At 46.3% G+C, this 24,146-nt stretch overlaps 1 protein-coding gene across 3 annotated transcripts in view; it reads left to right on the forward strand.

The window, feature by feature from the left end:
- The window catches only part of LOC110504245 (intersectin-2), a 105,641-nt gene that overhangs the window by 76,296 nt on the left and 5,199 nt on the right, over window positions 1-24,146 (forward strand). For all 3 annotated transcript variants that reach the window (XM_036962231.2, XM_036962233.2, XM_036962232.2), the window contains 9 exons: window positions 16,163-16,284; window positions 16,378-16,484; window positions 17,267-17,450; window positions 19,112-19,210; window positions 20,048-20,215; window positions 20,415-20,627; window positions 22,801-22,919; window positions 23,028-23,110; window positions 23,985-24,068. In XM_036962231.2, coding sequence (XP_036818126.1) covers window positions 16,163-16,284; window positions 16,378-16,484; window positions 17,267-17,450; window positions 19,112-19,210; window positions 20,048-20,215; window positions 20,415-20,627; window positions 22,801-22,919; window positions 23,028-23,110; window positions 23,985-24,068 — 1,179 coding nt within the window. The remainder of the gene's footprint in view (window positions 1-16,162; window positions 16,285-16,377; window positions 16,485-17,266; window positions 17,451-19,111; window positions 19,211-20,047; window positions 20,216-20,414; window positions 20,628-22,800; window positions 22,920-23,027; window positions 23,111-23,984; window positions 24,069-24,146) is intronic.

The following is a 24,146-nucleotide window of genomic DNA, read 5'->3' on the forward strand; positions in this document are numbered from 1 at the left end:
TTTAGCAGTATAAAGGTTAGGGGTTAGGGTAAGGATTTAGCAGTATAAAGGTTAGGGGTTAGGGTAAGGATTTAGCAGTATAAAGGTTAGGGGTGGGGTTAGGGTTTAGCAGTATAAAGGTTAGGGTAAGGGTTTAGCAGTATAAAGGTTAGGGGCGGGGTTTAACAGTATAAAGGTTAGGGGTTAGGGTAAGGGTTTAGCAGTATAAAGGTTAGGGGTTAGGGTAAGCGTTTAGCAGTATAAAGGTTAGGGTAAGGGTTTAGCAGTATAAAGGTTAGGGGTGGGGTTAGGGTAAGGGTTTAGCAGTATAAAGGTTAGGGGTTAGGGTAAGGGTTTAGCAGTATAAAAGTTAGGGGTGGGGTTAGGGTAAGGGTTTAGCAGTATAAAGGTTAGGGGTTGGGGTAAGGGTTTAGCAGTATAAAGGTTAGGGGTGAGGTTAGGGTAAGGGTTTAGCAGTATAAAGGTTAGGGGTGGGGTTAGGGTAAGGGTTTAGCAGTATAAAGGTTAGGGGTTAGGGTAAGGGTTTAGCAGTATAAAGGTTAGGGGTGAGGTTAGGGTAAGGGTTTAGCAGTATAAAGGTTAGGGGTTAGGGTAAGGGTTACAGGTGAGTACATTACTATTTTGATGTTTTTCCGAAGACGTCATTTCTCAAAGTGGAATGTTCACATGACAAAGACAGACAGACACACACAAGGTACATCCCAGTACACATGACGGGTATATGGAAGATATCAGTAAGCCCAGTGGGGAAGGCAAGATGAGTCTAACCAGTCTAGCCAGTCACTAGAGTTTAGTGGTTGAGGTTAGGGTTTAGCAGTATAAAGGTTAGGGGTGAGGGTAAGGGTTTAGCAGTATAAAGGTTAGGGGTTAGGGTAAGGGTTTAGCAGTATAAAGGTTAGGGGTTAGGGTAAGGGTTTAGCAGTATAAAGGTTAGGGGTGAGGTTAGGGTAAGGGTTTAGCAGTATAAAGGTTAGGGGTTAGGGTAAGGGTTTAGCAGTATAAAGGTTAGGGGTTAGGGTAAGGATTTAGCAGTATAAAGGTTAGGGGTTAGGGTAAGGGTTTAGCAGTATAAAGGTTAGGGTAAGGGTTTAGAAGTATAAAGGTTAGGGGTTAGGGTAAGGATTTAGCAGTATAAAGGTTAGGGTAAGGGTTTAGCAGTATAAAGGTTAGGGGTTAGGGTAAGGGTTTAGCAGTATAAAGGTTAGGGGTTAGGGTAAGGATTTAGCAGTATAAAGGTTAGGGGTTAGGGTAAGGATTTAGCAGTATAAAGGTTAGGGGTGGGGTTAGGGTTTAGCAGTATAAAGGTTAGGGTAAGGTTTTAGCAGTATAAAGGTTAGGGGCGATGTTTAGCAGTATAAAGGTTAGGGGTTAGGGTAAGGGTTTAGCAGTATAAAGGTTAGGGTAAGGGTTTAGCAGTATAAAGGTTAGGGGTGGGGTTAGGGTAAGGGTTTAGCAGTATAAAGGTTAGGGGTTAGGGTAAGGGTTTAGCAGTATAAAGGTTAGGGGTTAGGGTAAGGGTTTAGCAGTATAAAGGTTAGGGGTGAGGTTAGGGTAAGGGTTTAGCAGTATAAAGGTTAGGGGTGAGGTTAGGGTAAGGGTTTAGCAGTATAAAGGTTAGGGGTGAGGTTAGGGTAAGGGTTTAGCAGTATAAAGGTTAGGGGTGAGGTTAGGGTAAGGGTTTAGTAGTATAAAGGTTAGGGGTGAGAGTAAGGGTTTAGCGGTATAAAGGTTAGGGGTTAGGGTAAGGGTTTAGCAGTATTAAGGTTAGGGTAAGGGTTTAGCAGTATAAAGGTTAGGGGTTAGGGTAAGGGTTTAGCAGTATAAAGGTTAGGGGTTAGGGTAAGGGTTTAGCAGTATAAAGGTTAGGGGTTAGGGTAAGGGTTTAGCAGTATAAAGGTTAGGGGTTAGGGTAAGGGTTTAGCAGTATAAAGGTTAGGGGTTAGGGTAAGGGTTTAGCAGTATAAAGGTTAGGGTAAGGGTTTAGCAGTATAAAAGTTAGGGGTGGGGTTAGGGTAAGGGTTTAGCAGTATAAAGGTTAGGGGTTAGGGTAAGGGTTTAGCAGTATAAAGGTTAGGGGTTAGGGTAAGGGTTTAGCAGTATAAAGGTTAGGGGTGAGGTTAGGGTAAGGGTTTAGCAGTATAAAGGTTAGGGGTGAGGTTAGGGTAAGGGTTTAGCAGTATAAAGGTTAGGGGTGAGGTTAGGGTAAGGGTTTAGCAGTATAAAGGTTAGGGGTGAGGTTAGGGTAAGGGTTTAGTAGTATAAAGGTTAGGGGTGAGAGTAAGGGTTTAGCGGTATAAAGGTTAGGGGTTAGGGTAAGGGTTTAGCAGTATTAAGGTTAGGGTAAGGGTTTAGCAGTATAAAGGTTAGGGGTTAGGGTAAGGGTTTAGCAGTATAAAGGTTAGGGGTTAGGGTAAGGGTTTAGCAGTATAAAGGTTAGGGGTTAGGGTAAGGGTTTAGCAGTATAAAGGTTAGGGGTTAGGGTAAGGGTTTAGCAGTATAAAGGTTAGGGGTTAGGGTAAGGGTTTAGCAGTATAAAGGTTAGGGGTGGGGTTAGGGTTTAGCAGTATAAAGGTTAGGGGTTAGGGTAAGGGTTTAGCAGTATAAAGGTTAGGGGTGGGGTTAGGGTAAGGGTTTAGCAGTATAAAGGTTAGGGGTTAGGGTAAGGGTTTAGCAGTATAAAGGTTAGGGTTTAGCAGTATAAAGGTTAGGGGTGGGGTTAGGGTAAGGGTTTAGCAGTATAAAGGTTAGTGGTGAGGGTAAGGGTTTAGCAGTATAAAGGTTAGGGGTTAGGGTAAGGGTTTAGCAGTAAAGGTTAGGGGTGGGGTTAGGGTAAGGGTTTAGCAGTATAAAGGTTAGGGGTTAGGGTAAGGGTTTAGCAGTATAAAGGTTAAGGGTGGGGTTAGGGTAAGGGTTTAGCAGTATAAAGGTTAGAGGTGGGGTTAGGGTAAGGATTTAGCAGTATAAAGGTTAGGGGTAAGGGTTTAGCAGTATAAAGGTTAAGGGTGGGGTTAGGGTAAGGGTTTAGCAGTATAAAGGTTAGGGGTTAGGGTAAGGATTTAGCAGTATAAAGGTTAGGGGTTAGGGTAAAGATTTAGCAGTATAAAGGTTAGGGGTTAGGGTAAGGGTTTAGCAGTATAAAGGTTAGGGTAAGGGTTTAGAAGTATAAAGGTTAGGGGTTAGGGTAAGGATTTAGCAGTATAAAGGTTAGGGTAAGGGTTTAACAGTATAAAGGTTAGGGGTTAGGGTAAGGGTTTAGCAGTATAAAGGTTAGGGGTTAGGGTAAGGATTTAGCAGTATAAAGGTTAGGGGTTAGGGTAAGGATTTAGCAGTATAAAGGTTAGGGGTGGGGTTAGGGTTTAGCAGTATAAAGGTTAGGGTAAGGGTTTAGCAGTATAAAGGTTAGGGGCGATGTTTAGCAGTATAAAGGTTAGGGGTTAGGGTAAGGGTTTAGCAGTATAAAGGTTAGGGGTTAGGGTAAGGGTTTAGCAGTATAAAGGTTAGGGTAAGGGTTTAGCAGTATAAAGGTTAGGGGTGGGGTTAGGGTAAGGGTTTAGCAGTATAAAAGTTAGGGGTGGGGTTAGGGTAAGGGTTTAGCAGTATAAAGGTTAGGGGTTAGGGTAAGGGTTTAGCAGTATAAAGGTTAGGGGTTAGGGTAAGGGTTTAGCAGTATAAAGGTTAGGGTAAGGGTTTAGCAGTATAAAGGTTAGGGGTGGGGTTAGGGTAAGGGTTTAGCAGTATAAAAGTTAGGGGTGGGGTTAGGGTAAGGGTTTAGCAGTATAAAGGTTAGGGGTTAGGGTAAGGGTTTAGCAGTATAAAGGTTAGGGGTTAGGGTAAGGGTTTAGCAGTATAAAGGTTAGGGTTGAGGTTAGGGTAAGGGTTTAGCAGTATAAAGGTTAGGGGTGAGGTTAGGGTAAGGGTTTAGCAGTATAAAGGTTAGGGGTGAGGTTAGGGTAAGGGTTTAGCAGTATAAAGGTTAGGGGTGAGGTTAGGGTAAGGGTTTAGTAGTATAAAGGTTAGGGGTGAGAGTAAGGGTTTAGCGGTATAAAGGTTAGGGGTTAGGGTAAGGGTTTAGCAGTATTAAGGTTAGGGTAAGGGTTTAGCAGTATAAAGGTTAGGGGTTAGGGTAAGGGTTTAGCAGTATAAAGGTTAGGGGTTAGGGTAAGGGTTTAGCAGTATAAAGGTTAGGGGTTAGGGTAAGGGTTTAGCAGTATAAAGGTTAGGGGTTAGGGTAAGGGTTTAGCAGTATAAAGGTTAGGGGTTAGGGTAAGGGTTTAGCAGTATAAAGGTTAGGGGTGGGGTTAGGGTTTAGCAGTATAAAGGTTAGGGGTTAGGGTAAGGGTTTAGCAGTATAAAGGTTAGGGGTGGGGTTAGGGTAAGGGTTTAGCAGTATAAAGGTTAGGGGTTAGGGTAAGGGTTTAGCAGTATAAAGGTTAAGGGTGGGGTTAGGGTAAGGGTTTAGCAGTATAAAGGTTAGAGGTGGGGTTAGGGTAAGGATTTAGCAGTATAAAGGTTAGGGGTAAGGGTTTAGCAGTATAAAGGTTAAGGGTGGGGTTAGGGTAAGGGTTTAGCAGTATAAAGGTTAGGGGTTAGGGTAAGGATTTAGCAGTATAAAGGTTAGGGGTTAGGGTAAGGGTTTAGCAGTATAAAGGTTAGGGGTTAGGGTAAGGGTTTAGCAGTATAAAGGTTAGGGGTTAGGGTAAGGGTTTAGCAGTATAAAGGTTAGGGGTTAGGGTAAGGGTTTAGCAGTATAAAGGTTAGGGTAAGGGTTTAGCAGTATAAAGGTTAGGGGTGAGGTTAGGGTAATGGTTTAGCAGTATAAAGGTTAGGGTAAGGGTTTAGAAGTATAAAGGTTAGGGGTGAGGTTAGGGTAAGGGTTTAGCAGTATAAAGGTTAGGGGTTAGGGTAAGGGTTTAGCAGTATAAAGGTTAGGGTAAGGGTTTAGAAGTATAAAGGTTAGGGGTGGGGTTAGGGTAAGGGTAAGGGTTTAGCAGTATAAAGGTTAGGGGTTAGGGTAAGGGTTTAGCAGTATAAAGGTTAGGGGTTAGGGTAAGGGTTTAGCAGTATAAAGGTTAGGGGTGGGGTTAGGGTTTAGCAGTATAAAGGTTAGGGGTTAGGGTAAGGGTTTAGCAGTATAAAGGTTAGGGGTGGGGTTAGGGTAAGGGTTTAGCAGTATAAAGGTTAGGGGTTAGGGTAAGGGTTTAGCAGTATAAAGGTTAGGGTTTAGCAGTATAAAGGTTAGTGGTGAGGGTAAGGGTTTAGCAGTATAAAGGTTAGGGGTTATGGTAAGGGTTTAGCAGTAAAGGTTAGGGGTGGGGTTAGGGTAAGGGTTTAGCAGTATAAAGGTTAGGGGTTAGGGTAAGGGTTTAGCAGTATAAAGGTTAAGGGTGGGGTTAGGGTAAGGGTTTAGCAGTATAAAGGTTAGAGGTGGGGTTAGGGTAAGGATTTAGCAGTATAAAGGTTAGGGGTAAGGGTTTAGCAGTATAAAGGTTAAGGGTGGGGTTAGGGTAAGGGTTTAGCAGTATAAAGGTTAGGGGTTAGGGTAAGGATTTAGTAGTATAAAGGTTAGGGGTTAGGGTAAGGGTTTAGCAGTATAAAGGTTAGGGGTTAGGGTAAGGGTTTAGCAGTATAAAGGTTAGGGGTTAGGGTAAGGGTTTAGCAGTATAAAGGTTAGGGGTTAGGGTAAGGGTTTAGCAGTATAAAGGTTAGGGTAAGGGTTTAGCAGTATAAAGGTTAGGGGTGAGGTTAGGGTAAGGGTTTAGCAGTATAAAGGTTAGGGTAAGGGTTTAGAAGTATAAAGGTTAGGGGTGAGGTTAGGGTAAGGGTTTAGCAGTATAAAGGTTAGGGGTTAGGGTAAGGGTTTAGCAGTATAAAGGTTAGGGTAAGGGTTTAGAAGTATAAAGGTTAGGGGTGGGGTTAGGGTAAGGGTAAGGGTTTAGCAGTATAAAGGTTAGGGGTTAGGGTAAGGGTTTAGTAGTATAAAGGTTAGGGGTGAGAGTAAGGGTTTAGCAGTATTAAGGTTAGGGGTTAGGGTAAGGGTTTAGCAGTATAAAGGTTAGGGGTTAGGGTAAGGGTTTAGCAGTATAAAGGTTAGGGGTTAGGGTAAGGGTTTAGCAGTATAAAGGTTGTGGGGTTAGGGTAAGGGTTTAGCAGTATAAAGGTTAGGGGTGGGGTTAGGGTAAGGGTTTAGCAGTATAAAGGTTAGGGGTGGGGTTAGGGTTAGGGTTTAGCAGTATAAAGGTTAGGGTTTAGGGTAAGGGTTTAGCAGTATAAAGGTTGTGGGGTTAGGGTAAGGGTTTAGCAGTATAAAGGTTAGGGGTGGGGTTAGGGTAAGGGTTTAGCAGTATAAAGGTTAGGGGTTAGGGTAAGGGTTTAGCAGTATAAAGGTTAGGGTTTAGCAGTATAAAGGTTAGTGGTGAGGGTAAGGGTTTAGCAGTATAAAGGTTAGGGGTTATGGTAAGGGTTTAGCAGTAAAGGTTAGGGGTGGGGTTAGGGTAAGGGTTTAGCAGTATAAAGGTTAGGGGTTAGGGTAAGGGTTTAGCAGTATAAAGGTTAAGGGTGGGGTTAGGGTAAGGGTTTAGCAGTATAAAGGTTAGAGGTGGGGTTAGGGTAAGGATTTAGCAGTATAAAGGTTAGGGGTAAGGGTTTAGCAGTATAAAGGTTAAGGGTGGGGTTAGGGTAAGGGTTTAGCAGTATAAAGGTTAGGGGTTAGGGTAAGGATTTAGTAGTATAAAGGTTAGGGGTTAGGGTAAGGGTTTAGCAGTATAAAGGTTAGGGGTTAGGGTAAGGGTTTAGCAGTATAAAGGTTAGGGGTTAGGGTAAGGGTTTAGCAGTATAAAGGTTAGGGGTTAGGGTAAGGGTTTAGCAGTATAAAGGTTAGGGTAAGGGTTTAGCAGTATAAAGGTTAGGGGTGAGGTTAGGGTAAGGGTTTAGCAGTATAAAGGTTAGGGTAAGGGTTTAGAAGTATAAAGGTTAGGGGTGAGGTTAGGGTAAGGGTTTAGCAGTATAAAGGTTAGGGGTTAGGGTAAGGGTTTAGCAGTATAAAGGTTAGGGTAAGGGTTTAGAAGTATAAAGGTTAGGGGTGGGGTTAGGGTAAGGGTAAGGGTTTAGCAGTATAAAGGTTAGGGGTTAGGGTAAGGGTTTAGTAGTATAAAGGTTAGGGGTGAGAGTAAGGGTTTAGCAGTATTAAGGTTAGGGGTTAGGGTAAGGGTTTAGCAGTATAAAGGTTAGGGGTTAGGGTAAGGGTTTAGCAGTATAAAGGTTAGGGGTTAGGGTAAGGGTTTAGCAGTATAAAGGTTGTGGGGTTAGGGTAAGGGTTTAGCAGTATAAAGGTTAGGGGTGGGGTTAGGGTAAGGGTTTAGCAGTATAAAGGTTAGGGGTGGGGTTAGGGTTAGGGTTTAGCAGTATAAAGGTTAGGGTTTAGGGTAAGGGTTTAGCAGTATAAAGGTTGTGGGGTTAGGGTAAGGGTTTAGCAGTATAAAGGTTAGGGGTGGGGTTAGGGTAAGGGTTTAGAAGTATAAAGGTTAGGGGTGGGGTTAGGGTAAGGGTAAGGGTTTAGCAGTATAAAGGTTAGGGGTTAGGGTAAGGGTTTAGCAGTATAAAGGTTAGGGGTGAGGTTAGGGTAAGGGTTTAGCAGTATAAAGGTTAGGGGTTAGGGTAAGGGTTTAGTAGTATAAAGGTTAGGGGTGAGAGTAAGGGTTTAGCAGTATTAAGGTTAGGGGTTAGGGTAAGGGTTTAGCAGTATAAAGGTTAGGGGTTAGGGTAAGGGTTTAGCAGTATAAAGGTTAGGGGTTAGGGTAAGGGTTTAGCAGTATAAAGGTTGTGGGGTTAGGGTAAGGGTTTAGCAGTATAAAGGTTAGGGGTGGGGTTAGGGTAAGGGTTTAGCAGTATAAAGGTTAGGGGTGGGGTTAGGGTTAGGGTTTAGCAGTATAAAGGTTAGGGGTGGGGTTAGGGTTAGGGTTTAGCAGTATAAAGGTTAGGGGTGGGGTTAGGGTAAGGGTTTAGCAGTATAAAGGTTAGGGGTGGGGTTAGGGTTAGGGTTTAGCAGTATAAAGGTTAGGGGTGGGGTTAGGGTAAGGGTTTAGCATGGTATTGTGGGAGTCTTTCCCTCCTCTTTATTCCTGTCCATTTCAGCCATCCATCCCTTGTTCTCACTCTTCCTTTTACTTCTCTCCCTCCTTTCCCTCCCTCTCCTCTCTTACCTTAATCTTTCTTTTTGTAGGGTGGTAGCGTCTCCTCCTCTGTCTCAGAGAGACCCACTGACATAGAGGCCTCACCCTTTTACTAACTTCTGATCTGTGTCTGGCCACACCTCTCTGACCTTTTTGGAGTGGGTAGATGTTATCCTTAACCACAGATCTAGGGTAAGATTTCCCAGCCCATAATGCTAACTTTAACCATTAGGGGGATGAAATATACTGAACAAAAATATAAACGCAACATGTAAAGTGTTGGTTCCATGTTTAATGAGCTGAAATAAAATATCCCAGAAATGTTCCATACACACACAAATGATTTATTTCAAGTTATGTGCACACATTTGTTTACAAGGGCCAAAAATGTGCAGTGTTGTCACTCAACACAATGCCACATATGTCTCAGGTTTTGAGGGAGCGTGCAATTGGCATGATGACTGCAGGAATGTCCACCAGAGCTGTTGCCAGAGAATTTCATGTTAATTTCTCTACCATAAGCTGCCCTCAACATCGTTTTAGAGAATTTGGCAACACGTCCAGCCGGCCTCACAACCGCAGACCACGTGTCACCACGCGAGCCCAGGACCTCCACATCCGGCTTCTTTACCTGATCGTTTGAGACCAGCCACCCAGACAGCAGATTCAACTGTCTAATAAAGGCCTTTTTGTGGGGAAAAACTCATTCTGAATGGCTGGGCCTGTCTCCCCAGTGGCTGGGCCTGCCTCCCTAGTGGCTGGGCCTGCCTCCCCAGTGGCTGGGCCTGCCTCCCCAGTGGCTGGGCCTGCCTCCCCAGTGGGTGGGCCTATGTCCTCCCAGTCCCACCCGTGGCTGCTCCCCTGCCCAGTCATGTGAAATCCATAGATTAGGGCCTAATGAATTTATTTCAATTGACTGATTTGCTTATATGAACTGTAACTCAGTAAAATGATTGAAATTGTTGCATGTTGCGTTGTATATATTTTTGTTCAGTATAACTATCTGACCCTGTGTCAGTGGTTAGGTGCAGTTTCTACCTACTCGAGCACTGATACAGAGTCAGATTAGTTGTCATCCCCTAGAGCAGTATTTCTCAATCCACAATCCACGCACTCAAGACATCTGATTTGAAATCAAAGGCCTAATAAATAGATTATTTGAATCAGCTGTGTAGTGCTAGGACAATAAGATAAACACTGCTCTAATGGTTAGTGTTAGCAATTAGGTCATCTGATCCTAGGTCTGTGGTTAGGGGAAGCTACCTGGACTGTCTGGTCCTTTCTGCTTTTTCAACTCAATCCCCACCAACTGGCTGTCTAGCCTGGGACTGACTGATCCAAGAGCTGAGATCTGTCCTGTCTGACTGACTGAACCAAGAGCTGAGATCTGTCCTGTCTGACTGACTGAACCAAGAGCTGAGATCTGTCCTGTGGGACTGACTGAACCAAGAGCTGAGATCTGTCCTGTCTGATGTTGATCAGTCTGTTAATTGGGCACAAACTCAAAACAACAAGTGTTCCAATCGGTCTTTTTCACATGGTGTTGTAATCTACAGGAATACGTTTGCTGACTGGCAAACGTTGAAACAGGTTTGAAACAGACTAAACAAACTTTCACACTCCCAGGTGATTTTCTATATTAGGACAATGTTTTGACAATGTTGTCCCTGAAGTGCTGAATGGTAGAACAGCTACAGTATTTCCATGTTACAATGTTATTTGATGCGTGTTCTCCATTGTTTTTTATGGTAGGCCACTCTAGTAGACCTACCTTATGATCAAATAGCCACAGTAGCATACTTGGCAGCTGTTAAAACTGTAACCTCAAAGTGGGTACAGCCTCAGTGTTCACTGAAATTTGCACACAATGCTTTAAATTTACAAAACGAGCCTTTGATTTCAAATGTCACTGTAGGTTCAGACAGAAACAAAGACAGAAGCATATTTTCTAAAAATAAATAAAATGGTCTCAGTGTGGTATGCAGAGTTGAGCCTGTGACGAGCCCATTAGAATAGAATTGAGTCTGTGACCAACCCATTAGAATAGAGTTGAGCCTGTGACCAGACCATTAGAAAAGAGTTGAGCCTGTGACCAGCCCATTAGAATAGAGTTGAGCCTGTGACCAGCCCATTAGAATAGAGTTGAGCCTGTGACCAGCCCATTAGAATAGAGTTGAGCCTGTGACCAGCCCATTAGAATAGAGTTGAGCCTGTGACCAGCCCATTAGAATAGAGTTGAGCCTGTGACCAGCCCATTAGAATAGAGTTGAGCCTGTGACCAGCCCATTAGAATAGAGTTGAGCCTGTGACGAGCCCATTAGAATAGAGTTGAGCCTGTGACCAGCCCATTAGAATAGAGTTGAGCCTGTGACCAGCCCATTAGAATAGAGTTGAGCCTGTGACCAGCCCATTAGAATAGAGTTGAGCCTGTGACCAGCCCATTAGAATAGAGTTGAGCCTGTGACCAGCCCATTAGAATAGAGTTGAGCCTGTGACCAGCCCATTAGAATAGAGTTGAGCCTGTGACCAGCCCATTAGAATAGAGTTGAGCCTGTGACCAGCCCATTAGAATAGAGTTGAGCCTGTGACCAGCCCATTAGAATAGAGTTGAGCCTGTGACCAGCCCATTAGAATAGAGTTGAGCCTGTGACGAGCCCATTAGAATAGAGTTGAGCCTGTGACGAGCCCATTAGAATAGATTTGAGCCTGTGACGAGCCCATTAGAATAGAGTTGAGCCTGTGACCAGCCCATTAGAATAGAGTTGAGCCTGTGACCAGCCCAATAGAATAGAGTTGAGCCTGTGACCAGCCCATTAGAAAAGAGTTGAGCCTGTGACCAGCCCATTAGAATAGAGTTGAGCCTGTGACCAGCCCATTAGAATAGAGTTGAGCCTGTGACCAGCCCATTAGAATAGAGTTGAGCCTGTGACCAGCCCATTAGAATAGAGTTGAGCCTGTGACCAGCCCATTAGAATAGAGTTGAGCCTGTGACGAGCCCATTAGAATAGAGTTGAGCCTGTGACCAGCCCATTAGAATAGAGTTGAGCCTGGGACCAGCCCATTAGAATAGAGTTGAGCCTGTGACGAGCCCATTAGAATAGAGTTGAGCCTGGGACCAGCCCATTAGAATAGAGTTGAGCCTGGGACCAGCCCATTAGAATAGAGTTGAGCCTGGGACCAGCCCATTGGAATAGAGTTGAGCCTGTGACGAGCCCATTAGAATAGAGTTGAGCCTGTGACGAGCCCATTAGAATGGAGTTGAGCTTGTGACGAGCCCATTAGAATAGAGTTGAGCCTGTGACGAGCCCATTAGAATAGAGTTGAGCCTGTGACGAGCCCATTAGAATAGAGTTGAGCCTGTGACGAACCCATTAGAATAGAGTTGAGCCTGTGACGAGCCCATTAGAATAGAGTTGAGCCTGTGACCAGCCCATTAGAATAGAGTTGAGCCTGTGACCAGCCCATTAGAATAGAGTTGAGCCTGTGACCAGCCCATTAGAATAGAGTTGAGCCTGTGACCAGCCCATTAGAATAGAGAGAGCTTTAGTAGGACGCAGAGAAAGAGCAGTCTAACCCCTGGACAGTGCTTGGTTGTCCAACAACCTCCACTAGTTTGCATATATTTGTTAGTTTCCTGTTCAGTGTTACAGCAGCTAGCTATTTCAATCTGGCTTGATCATGCAGTGAAACAGCATGGGAACACAGCAGAGAAATGTCATCCGTCAGTAATCATTATAATATAGTCAGTGCCAGCAGATTAAGGTGCAGTTATAACTATTGGTTTGTTCTGTACTCGACACAGCAAACCTTAGAGAGTTAGGATTCAAAGATTTATGAATCTTCACAATCTATTCAGATATTCAGCTTCCAAACAGACACAGAGGCCCGAGCAAATGAGTTGTTAGAATTTTATCAATAATGATTAATCTTTCCAGTTGAATGCAGAACAATGTGGCCATAGCGAACTATTCCTCATTAGTGAATCAGTAAAGAATCAGGGAGAGATGGTGGGTTCTATTCCTCATTAGTGAATCAGTAAAGAATCAGGGAGAGATGGTGGGTTCTATTCCCCATTAGTGAATCAGTAAAGAATCAGGGAGAGATGGTGGGTTCTATTCCTCATTACTGAATCAGTAAAGAATCAGGGAGAGATGGCGGGTTCTATTCCTCATTACTGAATCAGTAAAGAATCAGGGAGAGATGGTGGGTTCTATTCCTCATTACTGAATCAGTAAAGAATCAGGGAGTGATGGTGGGTTCTATTCCTCATTAGTGAATCAGTAAAGAATCAGGGAGTGATAGTGGGTTCTATTCCTCATTACTGAATCAGTAAAGAATCAGGGAGAGATGGTGGGTTCTATTCCTCATTACTGAATCAGTAAAGAATCAGGGAGAGATGGTGGGTTCTATTCCTCATTAGTGAATCAGTAAAGAATCAGGGAGTGATGGTGGGTTCTATTCCTCATTACTGAATCAGTAAAGAATCAGGGAGAGATGGTGGGTTCTATTCCTCATTACTGAATCAGTAAAGAATCAGGGAGAGATGGTGGGTTCTATTCCTCATTACTGAATCAGTAAAGAATCAGGGAGAGATGGTGGGTTCTATTCCTCATTACTGAATCAGTAAAGAATCAGGGAGAGATGGTGGGTTCTATTCCTCATTACTGAATCAGTAAAGAATCAGGGAGAGATGGTGGGTTCTATTCCTCATTAGTGAATCAGTAAAGAATCAGGGAGAGATGGTGGGTTCTATTCCTCATTACTGAATCAGTAAAGAATCAGGGAGAGATGGTGGGTTCTATTCCTCATTAGTGAATCAGTAAATAATCAGGGAGTGATATTGGGTTCTATTCCTCATTACTGAATCAGTAAAGAATCAGGGAGAGATGGTGGCTTCTATTCCTCATTAGTGAATCAGTAAAGAATCAGGGAGAGATGGTGGGTTCTATTCCTCATTACTGAATCAGTAAAGAATCAGGGAGAGATGGTGGGTTCTATTCCTCATTAGTGAATCAGTAAATAATCAGGGAGTGATATTGGGTTCTATTCCTCATTACTGAATCAGTAAAGAATCAGGGAGAGATGGTGGCTTCTATTCCTCATTAGTGAATCAGTAAAGAATCAGGGAGAGATGGTGGGTTCTATTCCTCATTAGTGAATCAGTAAAGAATCAGGGAGTGATGGTGGGTTCTATTCCTCATTACCGAATCAGTAAAGAATCAGGGAGAGTCAAGATCACTTTGAGTCAAAATGCAAGCGGAGATCTACCGCTCTGATTAGTTTTTTTACATGACTTAAAAAAACGCTTATGCAATATTAACTCATTCAAAACAGTAGTGTAGCAATGAGGTTTGAGCAGTAAGCTACAGACCCAATACATTATCACTGCATATTGGCTTTGCTTGAATTGCATTGATGTTTGAGCCATTTAAAAAATATATATATTTCAAAATGTGAGGTATGATATATGATCACACAGGTAATAGATCCATTGTTGAATTACTTGTGAGGCACGTCTGCGTGAGCATACATTTACATCATTCTCTTTTTATTTGTATTTTGCTGGTCTGATGGTCAGTCTCAGCGGAGGGAGAGAGCAGCAGACTGAGGGTCAGTCTCAGTGGAGGGAGAGAGCAGCAGACTGAGGGTCAGTCTCAGCGGAGGGAGAGAGCAGCAGACTGAGGGTCAGTCTCAGCGGAGGGAGAGAGCAGCAGACTGAGGGTCAGTCTCAGCGGAGGGAGAGAGCAGCAGACTGAGGGTCAGTCTCAGTGGAGGGAGAGAGCAGCAGACTGAGGGTCAGTCTCAGCGGAGGGAGAGAGCAGCAGACTGAGGGTCAGTCTCAGTGGAGGGAGAGAGCAGCAGACTGAGGGTCAGTCTCAGTGGAGGGAGAGAGCAGCAGACTGAGGGTCAGTCTCAGCGGAGGGAGAGAGCAGCAGACTGATGGTCAGTCTCAGCAGAGGGAGAGAGCAGCAGACTGAATGTCAGTCTCAGTGGAGGGAGAGAGCAGCAGACTGAGGGTCAGTCTCAGTGGAGGGAGAGAGCAGCAGACTGAGGGTCAGTCTCAGCAGAGGGAGAGAGCAGCAGACTGAGGGTCAGTCTCAGCGGAGGGAGAGAGCAGCAGACTGAGGGTCAGTCTCTCAACATCCCTCCACTCTCCCTTTCCTCCGCTGACAGAGACCAAAAAGGGACACCATCTTCCAGACGATGGCAAAACTCAAGTCACACTGCATTAATTCATGGCTCATGCACAAATTCATGTTGTTACTCCTATGAACAGAGGAAGTGAAATATTCCTTGATATTAAAAAGACCCAAGCAGCTAATAATAACAACACAAGCCTATAGAGACACTTTCCTTCTCATTCATTACTGCTGCAGTGTTGGTTGTAGTGCTGAGTGGAAGTAGGGAGAATCGGCATTTGAATAGTCTATTAAAGTGTTGAATACAAAGTGTTGACAGTGCTGAGTGAGAACGTAAACATAAACTCACTAATAAAAACAGCATCTCTTTGCTGTGTTCGTTGACAGTCTCTCTCTAGTCGTGGTTTATAAAAGTGTTGAATACAAAGTGTTGACAGTGCTGAGTGAGAACGTAAACATAAACTCACTAATAAAAACAGCAGCTCTTTGCTGTGTTCGTTGACAGTCTCTCTCTAGTCGTGGTTTTAAAAGTTTTGAAATCTCACAGTATCAACTTTACTGTAGCTTTCTTTCACGCCTGCTACGTTACTGCAGACACTGTAATCTGAGCCATCCGATTGGTCAGCAGTAAGCCTATAGTGTACTTGATTTGCTCTCTGGGCCCGCCGGGAAGGCAGAGTTTGTACCTTCAGACACATGAAATGGTTCAAAATGGCAACAGTTGCCCTACCCGGCATGTAGAGCAGCTGAATGAGTTGTTTTTACAGATATGTTTGGCGATTGACTAGGAATGCCTTGGAGATCGACTGGTTGGTGACCACAGCTCTAAAAACTTGAGTTCAATCTCGTAGACTGACCTACCCATAAATAAATGAAGCTCGATCTCGTAGACTGACCTATCCTTAAATAAATGAAGCTCGATCTCGTAGACTGACCTATCCTTAAATAAATTAATAGAAAAGGAGCCCCTGTATGGGACTCTACAGATATCAATATGGGCAATCTGCTCTTGCCTTTGTGTGTGTGTGTGTCTAGTGTGTGTCTCACTGTTGACTGGAGTTGTGTGTGTTGTCAGTGTGTGTGCTTGTTTTGAGTGTATAATATATGTGATTCTCTCTCTGTTCTCTCTCTCTCTCGCTGTTCTCTCTCTCTCGCTGTTCTCTCTCTCTCTCTGTTCTCTCTCTCTCTCGCTGTTCTCTCTCTCTCGCTGTTCTCTCTCTCTCTCTGTTCTCTCTCTCTCTCGCTGTTCTCTCTCTCTCGCTGTTCTCTCTCTCTCTCGCTGTTCTCTCTCTCTCGCTGTTCTCTCTCTCTCTCGCTGTTCTCTCTCTCTCTCTGTTCTCTCTCTCTCTCGCTGTTCTCTCTCTCTCGCTGTTCTCTCTCTCTCTGTTCTCTCTCTCTCTGTTCTCTCTGTTCTCTCTCTCTCTCTCTGTTCTCTCTCTCCTCGCTGTTCTCTCTCTCTCTCGCTGTTCTCTCTCTCTCTCTGTTCTCTCTCTCTCTCGCTGTTCTCTCTCTCTCGCTGTTCTCTCTCTCTCTCTCTGTTCTCTCTCGCTGTTCTCTCTCTCTCTGTTCTCTCTGTTCTCTCTCTCTCTCTCTGTTCTCTCTCTCCTCGCTGTTCTCTCTCTCTCGCTGTTCTCTCTCTCTCTCTCTGTTCTCTCTCTCTCTCGCTGTTCTCTCTCTCTCGCTGTTCTCTCTCTCTCTCTCTGTTCTCTCTCTCTGTTCTCTCTCTCTCTGTTCTCGCTGTTCTCTCTCTCTCGCTGTTCTCTCTCTCTCGCTGTTCTCTCTCTCTCTCTCTGTTCTCTCTCTCTGTTCTCTCTGTTCTCTCTCTCTCTCTCTGTTCTCTCCTTTCTCCCTCAGGGTGTGCTGACCTAAACAGTCTGGAGTCTATGAGTCCCCAGGAGAGGAAGAGACAGGGTTACATCCACGAGCTCCTCCAGACAGAGGAGAGATATGTAGAGGACTTACAGATAGTCCTGGAGGTAGCTAAACGCACACACGCACGCACGCACGCACACACACACACACACACACACACACACGTTGATGTACTCTACTGTACTCTGTGTGTTCAGGTGTTCCATAAGCCCATGTCTGAGTCTGGCCGTCTGACGGAAGCAGAGATGGTCATGATCTTTGTCAACTGGAAGGAGCTCATCGCCTGCAACACCACACTGCTGAAGTACGTACAGTAGTACAGGGTGTGAGTTTAGGGGGGGAGGGGGGGGGGGGGGGGGGGGGGTCAGGTCATCATGTATACAGTAGTACAGGGTGTGAGTTTAGGAGGGGGGGGGGTCATCATGTATACAGTAGTACAGGGTGTGAGTTTAGGAGGGGGGGGGGGGGGGGTCAGGTCATCATGTATACAGTAGTACAGGGTGTGAGTTTAGGAGGGGGGGGGGTCATCATGTATACAGTAGTACAGGGTGTGAGTTTAGGAGGGGGGGTCATCATGTATACAGTAGTACAGGGTGTGAGTTTAAGGGGGGGGGGGGGGTCATTGTGTATACAGTAGTACAGGGTGTGAGTTTAAGGGGGGGGTCATCATGTATACAGTAGTATAGCGTGTGAGTTTAGGAGGGGGGGGGGGGTCATCATGTATACAGTAGTACAGGTGTGAGTTTAGGGGGGGGGGGGGGGGTCATTGTGTATACAGTAGTATAGGGTGTGAGTTTAAGGGGGGGGGGGGGTTCATCATGTGTACAGTAGTACAGGGTGTGAGTTTAAGGGGGGGGGGGGGTCATCATGTATACAGTAGTACAGGGTGTGAGTTTAGGAGGTGGGGGGGGTCATCATGTATACAGTAGTACAGGGTGTGAGTTTAGGAGGTGGGGGGGGTCATCATTTATACAGTAGTACAGGTGTGAGTTTAGGGGGGGGGGGGTTCATCATGTATACAGTATGTTTATTTTTGACCCAGGCGGTAAGAACATTTGGTGTGTGTGTGTGTGTGTGTGTGTGTAGGGCCCTGCAGGTACGTAAGAAGATGGGGGGCGTCAACATGCCTGTCCAGGTTATAGGGGACATCTTGGCGTCAGAGCTGCCTCACCTCCAGCCTTACATCCAGTTCTGCTCCTGTCAACTCAACGGAGCGACCCTGCTACAGAGTAGGACTGACAACCAACAGGACTTTAAAGACTTCCTCAAGGTGATTGAAAAGACAGGGGGGTATAGGGGAGTGTAGAGAGAAGGGGGGTACAGGGGAGAGTAGAGAGAGGGGGAGGACAGGGGAGAGTAGAGAGAAGGGGGAGGACAGGGGAGAGTAGAGAGAAGGGGGTACAGGGGAGAGTAGAGAGAAGGGGGGTACAGGGGAGAGTAGAGAGAGGGGGAGGACAGGGGAGAGTAGAGAGAGGGGGAGGACAGGGGAGATTAGAGAGAAGGGGGGTATAGGGGAGAGTAGAGAGAAGGGGGGGACAGGGAGAGTAGAGAGATGGGGAGGACAGGGAGAGTAGAGAGATGGGGAGGACAGGGAGAGTAGAGAGATGGGGAGGACAGGGAGAGTAGAGAGATGGGGAGGACAGGGAGAGTAGAGAGATGGGGAGGACAGGGAGAGTAGAGAGATGGGGAGGACAGGGAGAGTAGAGAGATGGGGAGGACAGGGAGAGTAGAGAGATGGGGAGATTAGAGCGAAGGGGAGGACAGGGAGAGTATAGAGAGAGGGGGAGGACAGGGAGAATATAGAGAGAGGGGGATGACAGGGAGAATAGAGAGAGAGGGGGAGGACAGGGAGAGTAGAGAGAGGAGGAGTACGGGGGAGGACAGGGAGAGAGGGGGAGGACAGGGGAGAGTAGAGAGAGGGGGAGGACAGGGAGAGTAGAGAGATGGGGAGGACAGGGAGAGTAGAGAGATGGGGAGATTCTAGAGAAGGGGAGGACAGGGAGAGTATAGAGAGAGGGGGAGGACAGGGAGAATAGAGAGAGAGGAGGAGTACGGGGGAGGACAGGGAGAGAGGGGGAGGACAGGGGAGAGAGGGTGAGGACAGGGGAGAGTAGACAGAGGGGGAGGACAGGGAGAGTAGAGAGAAGGGGAGGACAGGGGAGAGGGTGAGGACAGGGGAGAGTAGAGAGAGGGGGAGGACAGGGAGAGTAGAGAGATGGGGAGGACAGGGAGAGTAGAGAGATGGGGAGGACAGGGAGAGTAGAGAGAGGGGAGCACAGTGGGGCGACAGGGGAGAGAGGAGGAGTACGGGGGAGGTAGAGGACAGGGAGAGAGGGGGGACAGGGGAGAGAGGGGGAGGACAGGGGAGAGAGGGGGAGGACAGTGGAAGGACAGGGGAGAGAGGAGGAGTACGGGGGAGGTAGAGAGAGGGGGAGGACAGTGGGAGGATGGGAGAGAGGAGGAGTACGGGGGAGTACAGGGAGAGATGGGGAGGACAGGAAGAGAGGGGGAAGACAGGGAGAGAGGGGGAGGACAGGGAGAGAGGAGGAGGACAGGGAGAGAGGAGGAGGACAGGTTGAGAGGGGGAGGACAGGTTGAGAGGGGGAGGACAGGGAGAGAGGGGGGGGACAGGGAGAGAGGGGGAGGACAGGTGAGAGAGATGGAGGACAGGGGAGAGAAGAGGAGTACGGGGGAGGTAGAGAGAGGGGAGGACAGGGGGAGGACAGGGGAGAGAGGGGAGGACAGGGAACACATCTAAATAGATTGACGAGAGGAAGAAAAGGTCAGGAGAACATGCAGTGAGAGAAAGAGGAGGAAAGCGATGAATGAACTTCATGTATTTTCCTGATACATTCCTGATACCTGCCGAGTTGTGCTGATTTACATGAAAAGTTGTACGTTCATATTGAAACAATGTCTTTCCTCCTTCAGAAAATCGCCACAGACTACCGCTGTAAAGGCATGCCCTTATCCAGCTTCCTGCTGAAGCCCATGCAGAGGATCACACGCTACCCTCTACACATCAAGAACGTAAGAGAGAGTAAACGTGTGACTGTGTGCTCATGATTACATGAACATGTCATTCAGCAGAAGCTCTTATCCAAGGTTACGTACAGTAGAGAGTGAATCGAACCCACAGCCCTGCCATGCTCGACCCACAGAGCCACGTGGGTCTATTTATCTATAGTACCTGGGTGTGTATTAGTATTGTGGGTCTATTTATCTATAGTACCTGGGTGTGTATTAGTATTGTGGGTCTATTTATCTATAGTACCTGGGTGTGTATTAGTATTGTGGGTCTATTTATCTATAGTACCTGGGTGTGTATTAGTATTGTGGGTCTATTTATCTATAGTACCTGGGTGTGTATTAGTATTGTGGATCTATTTATCTATAGTACCTGGGTGTGTATTAGTATTGTGGGTCTATTTATCTATAGTACCTGGGTGTGTATTGGTATTGTGGGTCTATTTATCAATAGTAACTGGGTGTGTATTGTGTCGGGAGTGTTTCCTAGCCACCGTGCTTCTGCATTCTCGTGTCAGGAGTTTTTCCTAGCCACCGTGCTTCTACATTCTTGTGTCGGGAGATTTTCCTAGCCACCGTGCTTCTACATTCTTGTGTCGGGAGTATTTCCTAGCCACCGTGCTTCTACATTCTCGTGTCAGGAGTGTTTCCTAGCCACCGTGCTTCTACATTCTCGTGTCAGGAGTTTTTCCTAGCCACCGTGCTTCTGCATTCTCGTGTCAGGAGTTTTTCCTAGCCACCGTGCTTCTACATTGCTTTGCTCTGTGGGGTTATAGGCTGGGTTTTTGTAATGCACTTTGACATCTGCTGCTTTATAAAACACATTTGATTGATTGCCAGATCCTGGAGAGTACCCAGGAGGAGCATGCAGACTGCGGGCCCCTGAGAGAGGCTCTGGAGCGGGCTGAGGAGCTGTGTACTCAGGTCAACGAGGGGGTCAGGGAGAAGGAGAACTGTGACAGGCTGGAGTGGATACAGTCACACGTACAGTGTGAGGGAGTCACGGAGGTACACACTCACATGTAGTCTCACTCGCTCACACACACACACACACACACACACACACACACACATTGTACACATACACACACCGTATATATTCAGATAGTATCTCACTCACTCATACAAACACACACCATATACACAGATAATATCACTCACACACACACACATACACATTCCTCTGTAACCTGTGTCTCCCCTGCAGAACCTGGTGTTTAACTCTCTGACTAACTGCCTGGGGCCTCGTCAGCTGCTCCACAGTGGGAAGGTGTATAAGATGAAGGGCAATAAGGAGCTGTGGGCTTTCCTTTTTAACGACTTCCTGTTGCTCACCCACGCCGCCAGACAGTTCAGCTCCTTGGGACCGGACAGACTGTTCACCAGCAAGAACAGCACACAGCTTAAGATGTACAAGCCGGTGAGAGAGAGGGAGACACACACCACGGACATGCTGACAGACACACACACACCACGGACATGCTGACAGACACACACACACCACAGACATGCTGACACACACACACACCACAGACATGCTGACACACACACATACCACAGACATGCTGACACACACACCACAGACATGCTGAAACACACACACCACAGACATGCTGAAACACACACACACCACAGACATGCTGAAACACACACACACCACAGACATGCTGAAACACACACACACCACAGACATGCTGAAACACACACACACCACAGACATGCTGACTGACACACACCACAGACATGCTGACAGACACACACACACCACAGACATGCTGACAGACACACACACACACCACAGACATGCTGACAGACACACACACACACCACAGACATGCTGACAGACACACACACACCACAGACATGCTGACAGACACACACACACCACAGACATGCTGACAGACACACACACACCACAGACATGCTGACAGACACACACACACCACAGACATGCTGACAGACACACACCACAGACATGCTGACAGACACACACCACAGACATGCTGACACACACCACAGACATGCTGACACACACCACAGACATGCTGACACACACACACACACACACCACAGACATGCTGACACACACACCACAGACATGCTGACACACACACCACAGACATGCTGACACACACACCACAGACACGCGTTAGTTCCAAGTGGCTGATTTTGGCAAAATACAGAAACGACACTTCCTGTTGGAAAAGCGTCTCTCATCGGTGCCCATTTAAATTACATGCATCCCTGTCTCCATCACAATGGTTATGACTTGTATTATGTCAGAAAAAACTAAAACGTTCTTTACCCCAGGATACTTCAACAGGTGACTATCATTCTTTACCCCAGGATACTTCAACAGGTGACTATCATTCTTTTCCCCAGGATACTTCAACAGGTGACTATCATTCTTTTCCCCAGGATACTTCAACAGGTGACTATCATTCTTTACCCCAGGATACTTCAACAGGTGACTATCATTCTTTACCCCAGGATACTTCAACAGGTGACTATCATTCCTTACCCCAGGATACTTCAACTGGTGACTATCATTCTTTACCCCAGGATACTTCAACAGGTGACTATCATTCTTTACCCCAGGATACTTCAACGGGTGACTATCATTCCTTACCCCAGGATACTTCAACATGTGACTATCATTCCTTACCCCAGGATACTTCAACAGGTGACTATCATTCCTTACCCCAGGATACTTCAACAGGTGACTATCATTCCTTACCCCAGGATACTTCAACGGGTGACTATCATTCTTTACCCCAGGATACTTCAACAGGTGACTATCATTCTTTACCCCAGGATACTTCAACTGGTGACTATCATTCATTACCCCAGGATACTTCAACTGGTGACTATCATTCTTTACCCCAGGATACTTCAACGGGTGACTATCATTCTTTATCCCAGGATACTTCAACAGGTGACTATCATTCTTTACCCCAGGATACTTCAACGGGGGACTATCATTCTTTTCCCCAGGATACTTCAACGGGTGACTATCATTCTTTACCCCAGGATACTTCAACTGGTGACTATCATTCTTTACCCCAGGATACTTCAACGGGTGACTATCATTCTTTACCCCAGGATACTTCAACAGGTGACTATCATTCTTTACCCCAGGATACTTCAACAGGTGACTATCATTCTTTACCCCAGGATACTTCAACAGGTGACTATCATTCTTTACCCCAGGATACTTCAACAGGTGACTATCATTCTTTACCCCAGGATACTTCAACAGGTGACTATCATTCTTTACCCCAGGATACTTCAACGTGTGACTCATTCTTTTCCCCAGGATACTTCAACAGGTGACTATCATTCTTTACCCCAGGATACTTCAACGGGTGACTATCATTCTTTACCCCAGGATATTTTCTACGTATTCGCCTTCATCAGAGCCTTGTGTAGGAAAAGTTGGGAGGCATGAATGGCCTTTTGTTAAAGCTGAGCTGAAGCGTGTTTGGCTACAATTTCTATCTGTGTATAATGTCATGGTTATGAGAGGCTTATGAAGCCTGTGTATAATGTTATGGTTATGAGAGGCTTATGAAGTGCGTTGTTTCCTCCTGTAGCCGGTGTTCCTCAACGAGATTCTAGTGAAGCTGCCTGACTCCTCCAGTGAAGAGCCCTTCTTCCACATCTCCAACATAGACAGAGTCTACAGCCTCAAAACAGAGAACATCAACGAGAGGTGTACACACACACACACACAAATGCAGTTACACATGCCACACACACTTCTATGCAGGCAGTCACACATTCCGTTGTCCTTGCTCACGGTGTGTTGTCCGTTCTGCAGGACGGCCTGGGTCCAGAAGATCAAGGCTGCGTGTGAGGACTTCTTCCAGATGGACAAGAAGAAGAGAGCAAAGGCCTACCAAGGTAGGCCTCCACACACACACGCACACACACACCAATAGTAAAATCAGTAGTTCTAGTAATAGTCGGACTCCTCCCCCTGTGTATTCTGACCCCTCCCCCTGTGTATTCTAACTCCTCCCTCTGTGTATTCTGACTCCTCCCTCTGTGTAATCTTACCCCTCCTCCTCTGTATTCTGACCCCTCTATATTCTCACCCCTCCTCTGTATTCGGACTCCTCCCCCTCCGTATTTGGACTCCTCCTCCTGTGTATTTTCACCCCTCCTCCTGTGTATTTTCACCCCTCCTCCTGTGTATTCTCACCCCTCCTGTGTATTCTGACTCCTCCTCCTGTGTATTCTGACCCCTCCTGTGTATTTTCACCCCTCCTCCTGTGTATTTCCACCCCTCCTCCTGTGTATTCTGATTCCTCCTCCTGTGTATTCTGACCCCTCCTCCTGTGAATTTTCACCCCTCCTCCTGTGTATTTTCACCCCGCCTCCTGTGTATTTTCACCCCTCCTCCTGTGTATTTTCACCCCTCCTCCTGTGTATATTCACCCCGCCTCCTGTGTATTCTCACCCCTCCTCCTGTGTATTTTCACCCCTCCTCCTGTGTATTCTGACTCCTCCTCCTCTGTATTCTCACCCCTCCTCCTGTGTATTCGGACTCCTCCTCCTGTGTATTTTCACCCCTCTTCCTGTGTATTTTCACCCCTCCTCCTGTGTATTCTGACTCCTCCCCCTCTGTATTCTCACCCCTCCTCCTGTGTATTCTGACCCCTCCTCCTGTGTATTCTGACCCCTCCTCCTGTGTATTCTGACTCCTCCTCCTGTGTATTCTGACCCCTCCTCCTGTGTATTCTGACTCCTCCTCCTGTGTATTCTGTGTCTCCAGCTCGTTCTCTGAAGGCCAGTGGAATCGGCCGTCTGTTAGTCACCGTCCTGGGGGCCACTGAACTGAAGTCCAGCAAACCCAACGGTCAGGCTTATGCACATCATGCAGTACATGGTTTACCCACACAGCACACTAGTACCATCTAAACACACCATGGATGTT

Source organism: Oncorhynchus mykiss, chromosome 25 (genome assembly GCF_057628025.1).
Source record: "Oncorhynchus mykiss isolate SJ-2025 chromosome 25, ASM5762802v1, whole genome shotgun sequence".
In the NCBI taxonomy this organism is placed as follows: domain Eukaryota; kingdom Metazoa; phylum Chordata; class Actinopteri; order Salmoniformes; family Salmonidae; genus Oncorhynchus; species Oncorhynchus mykiss.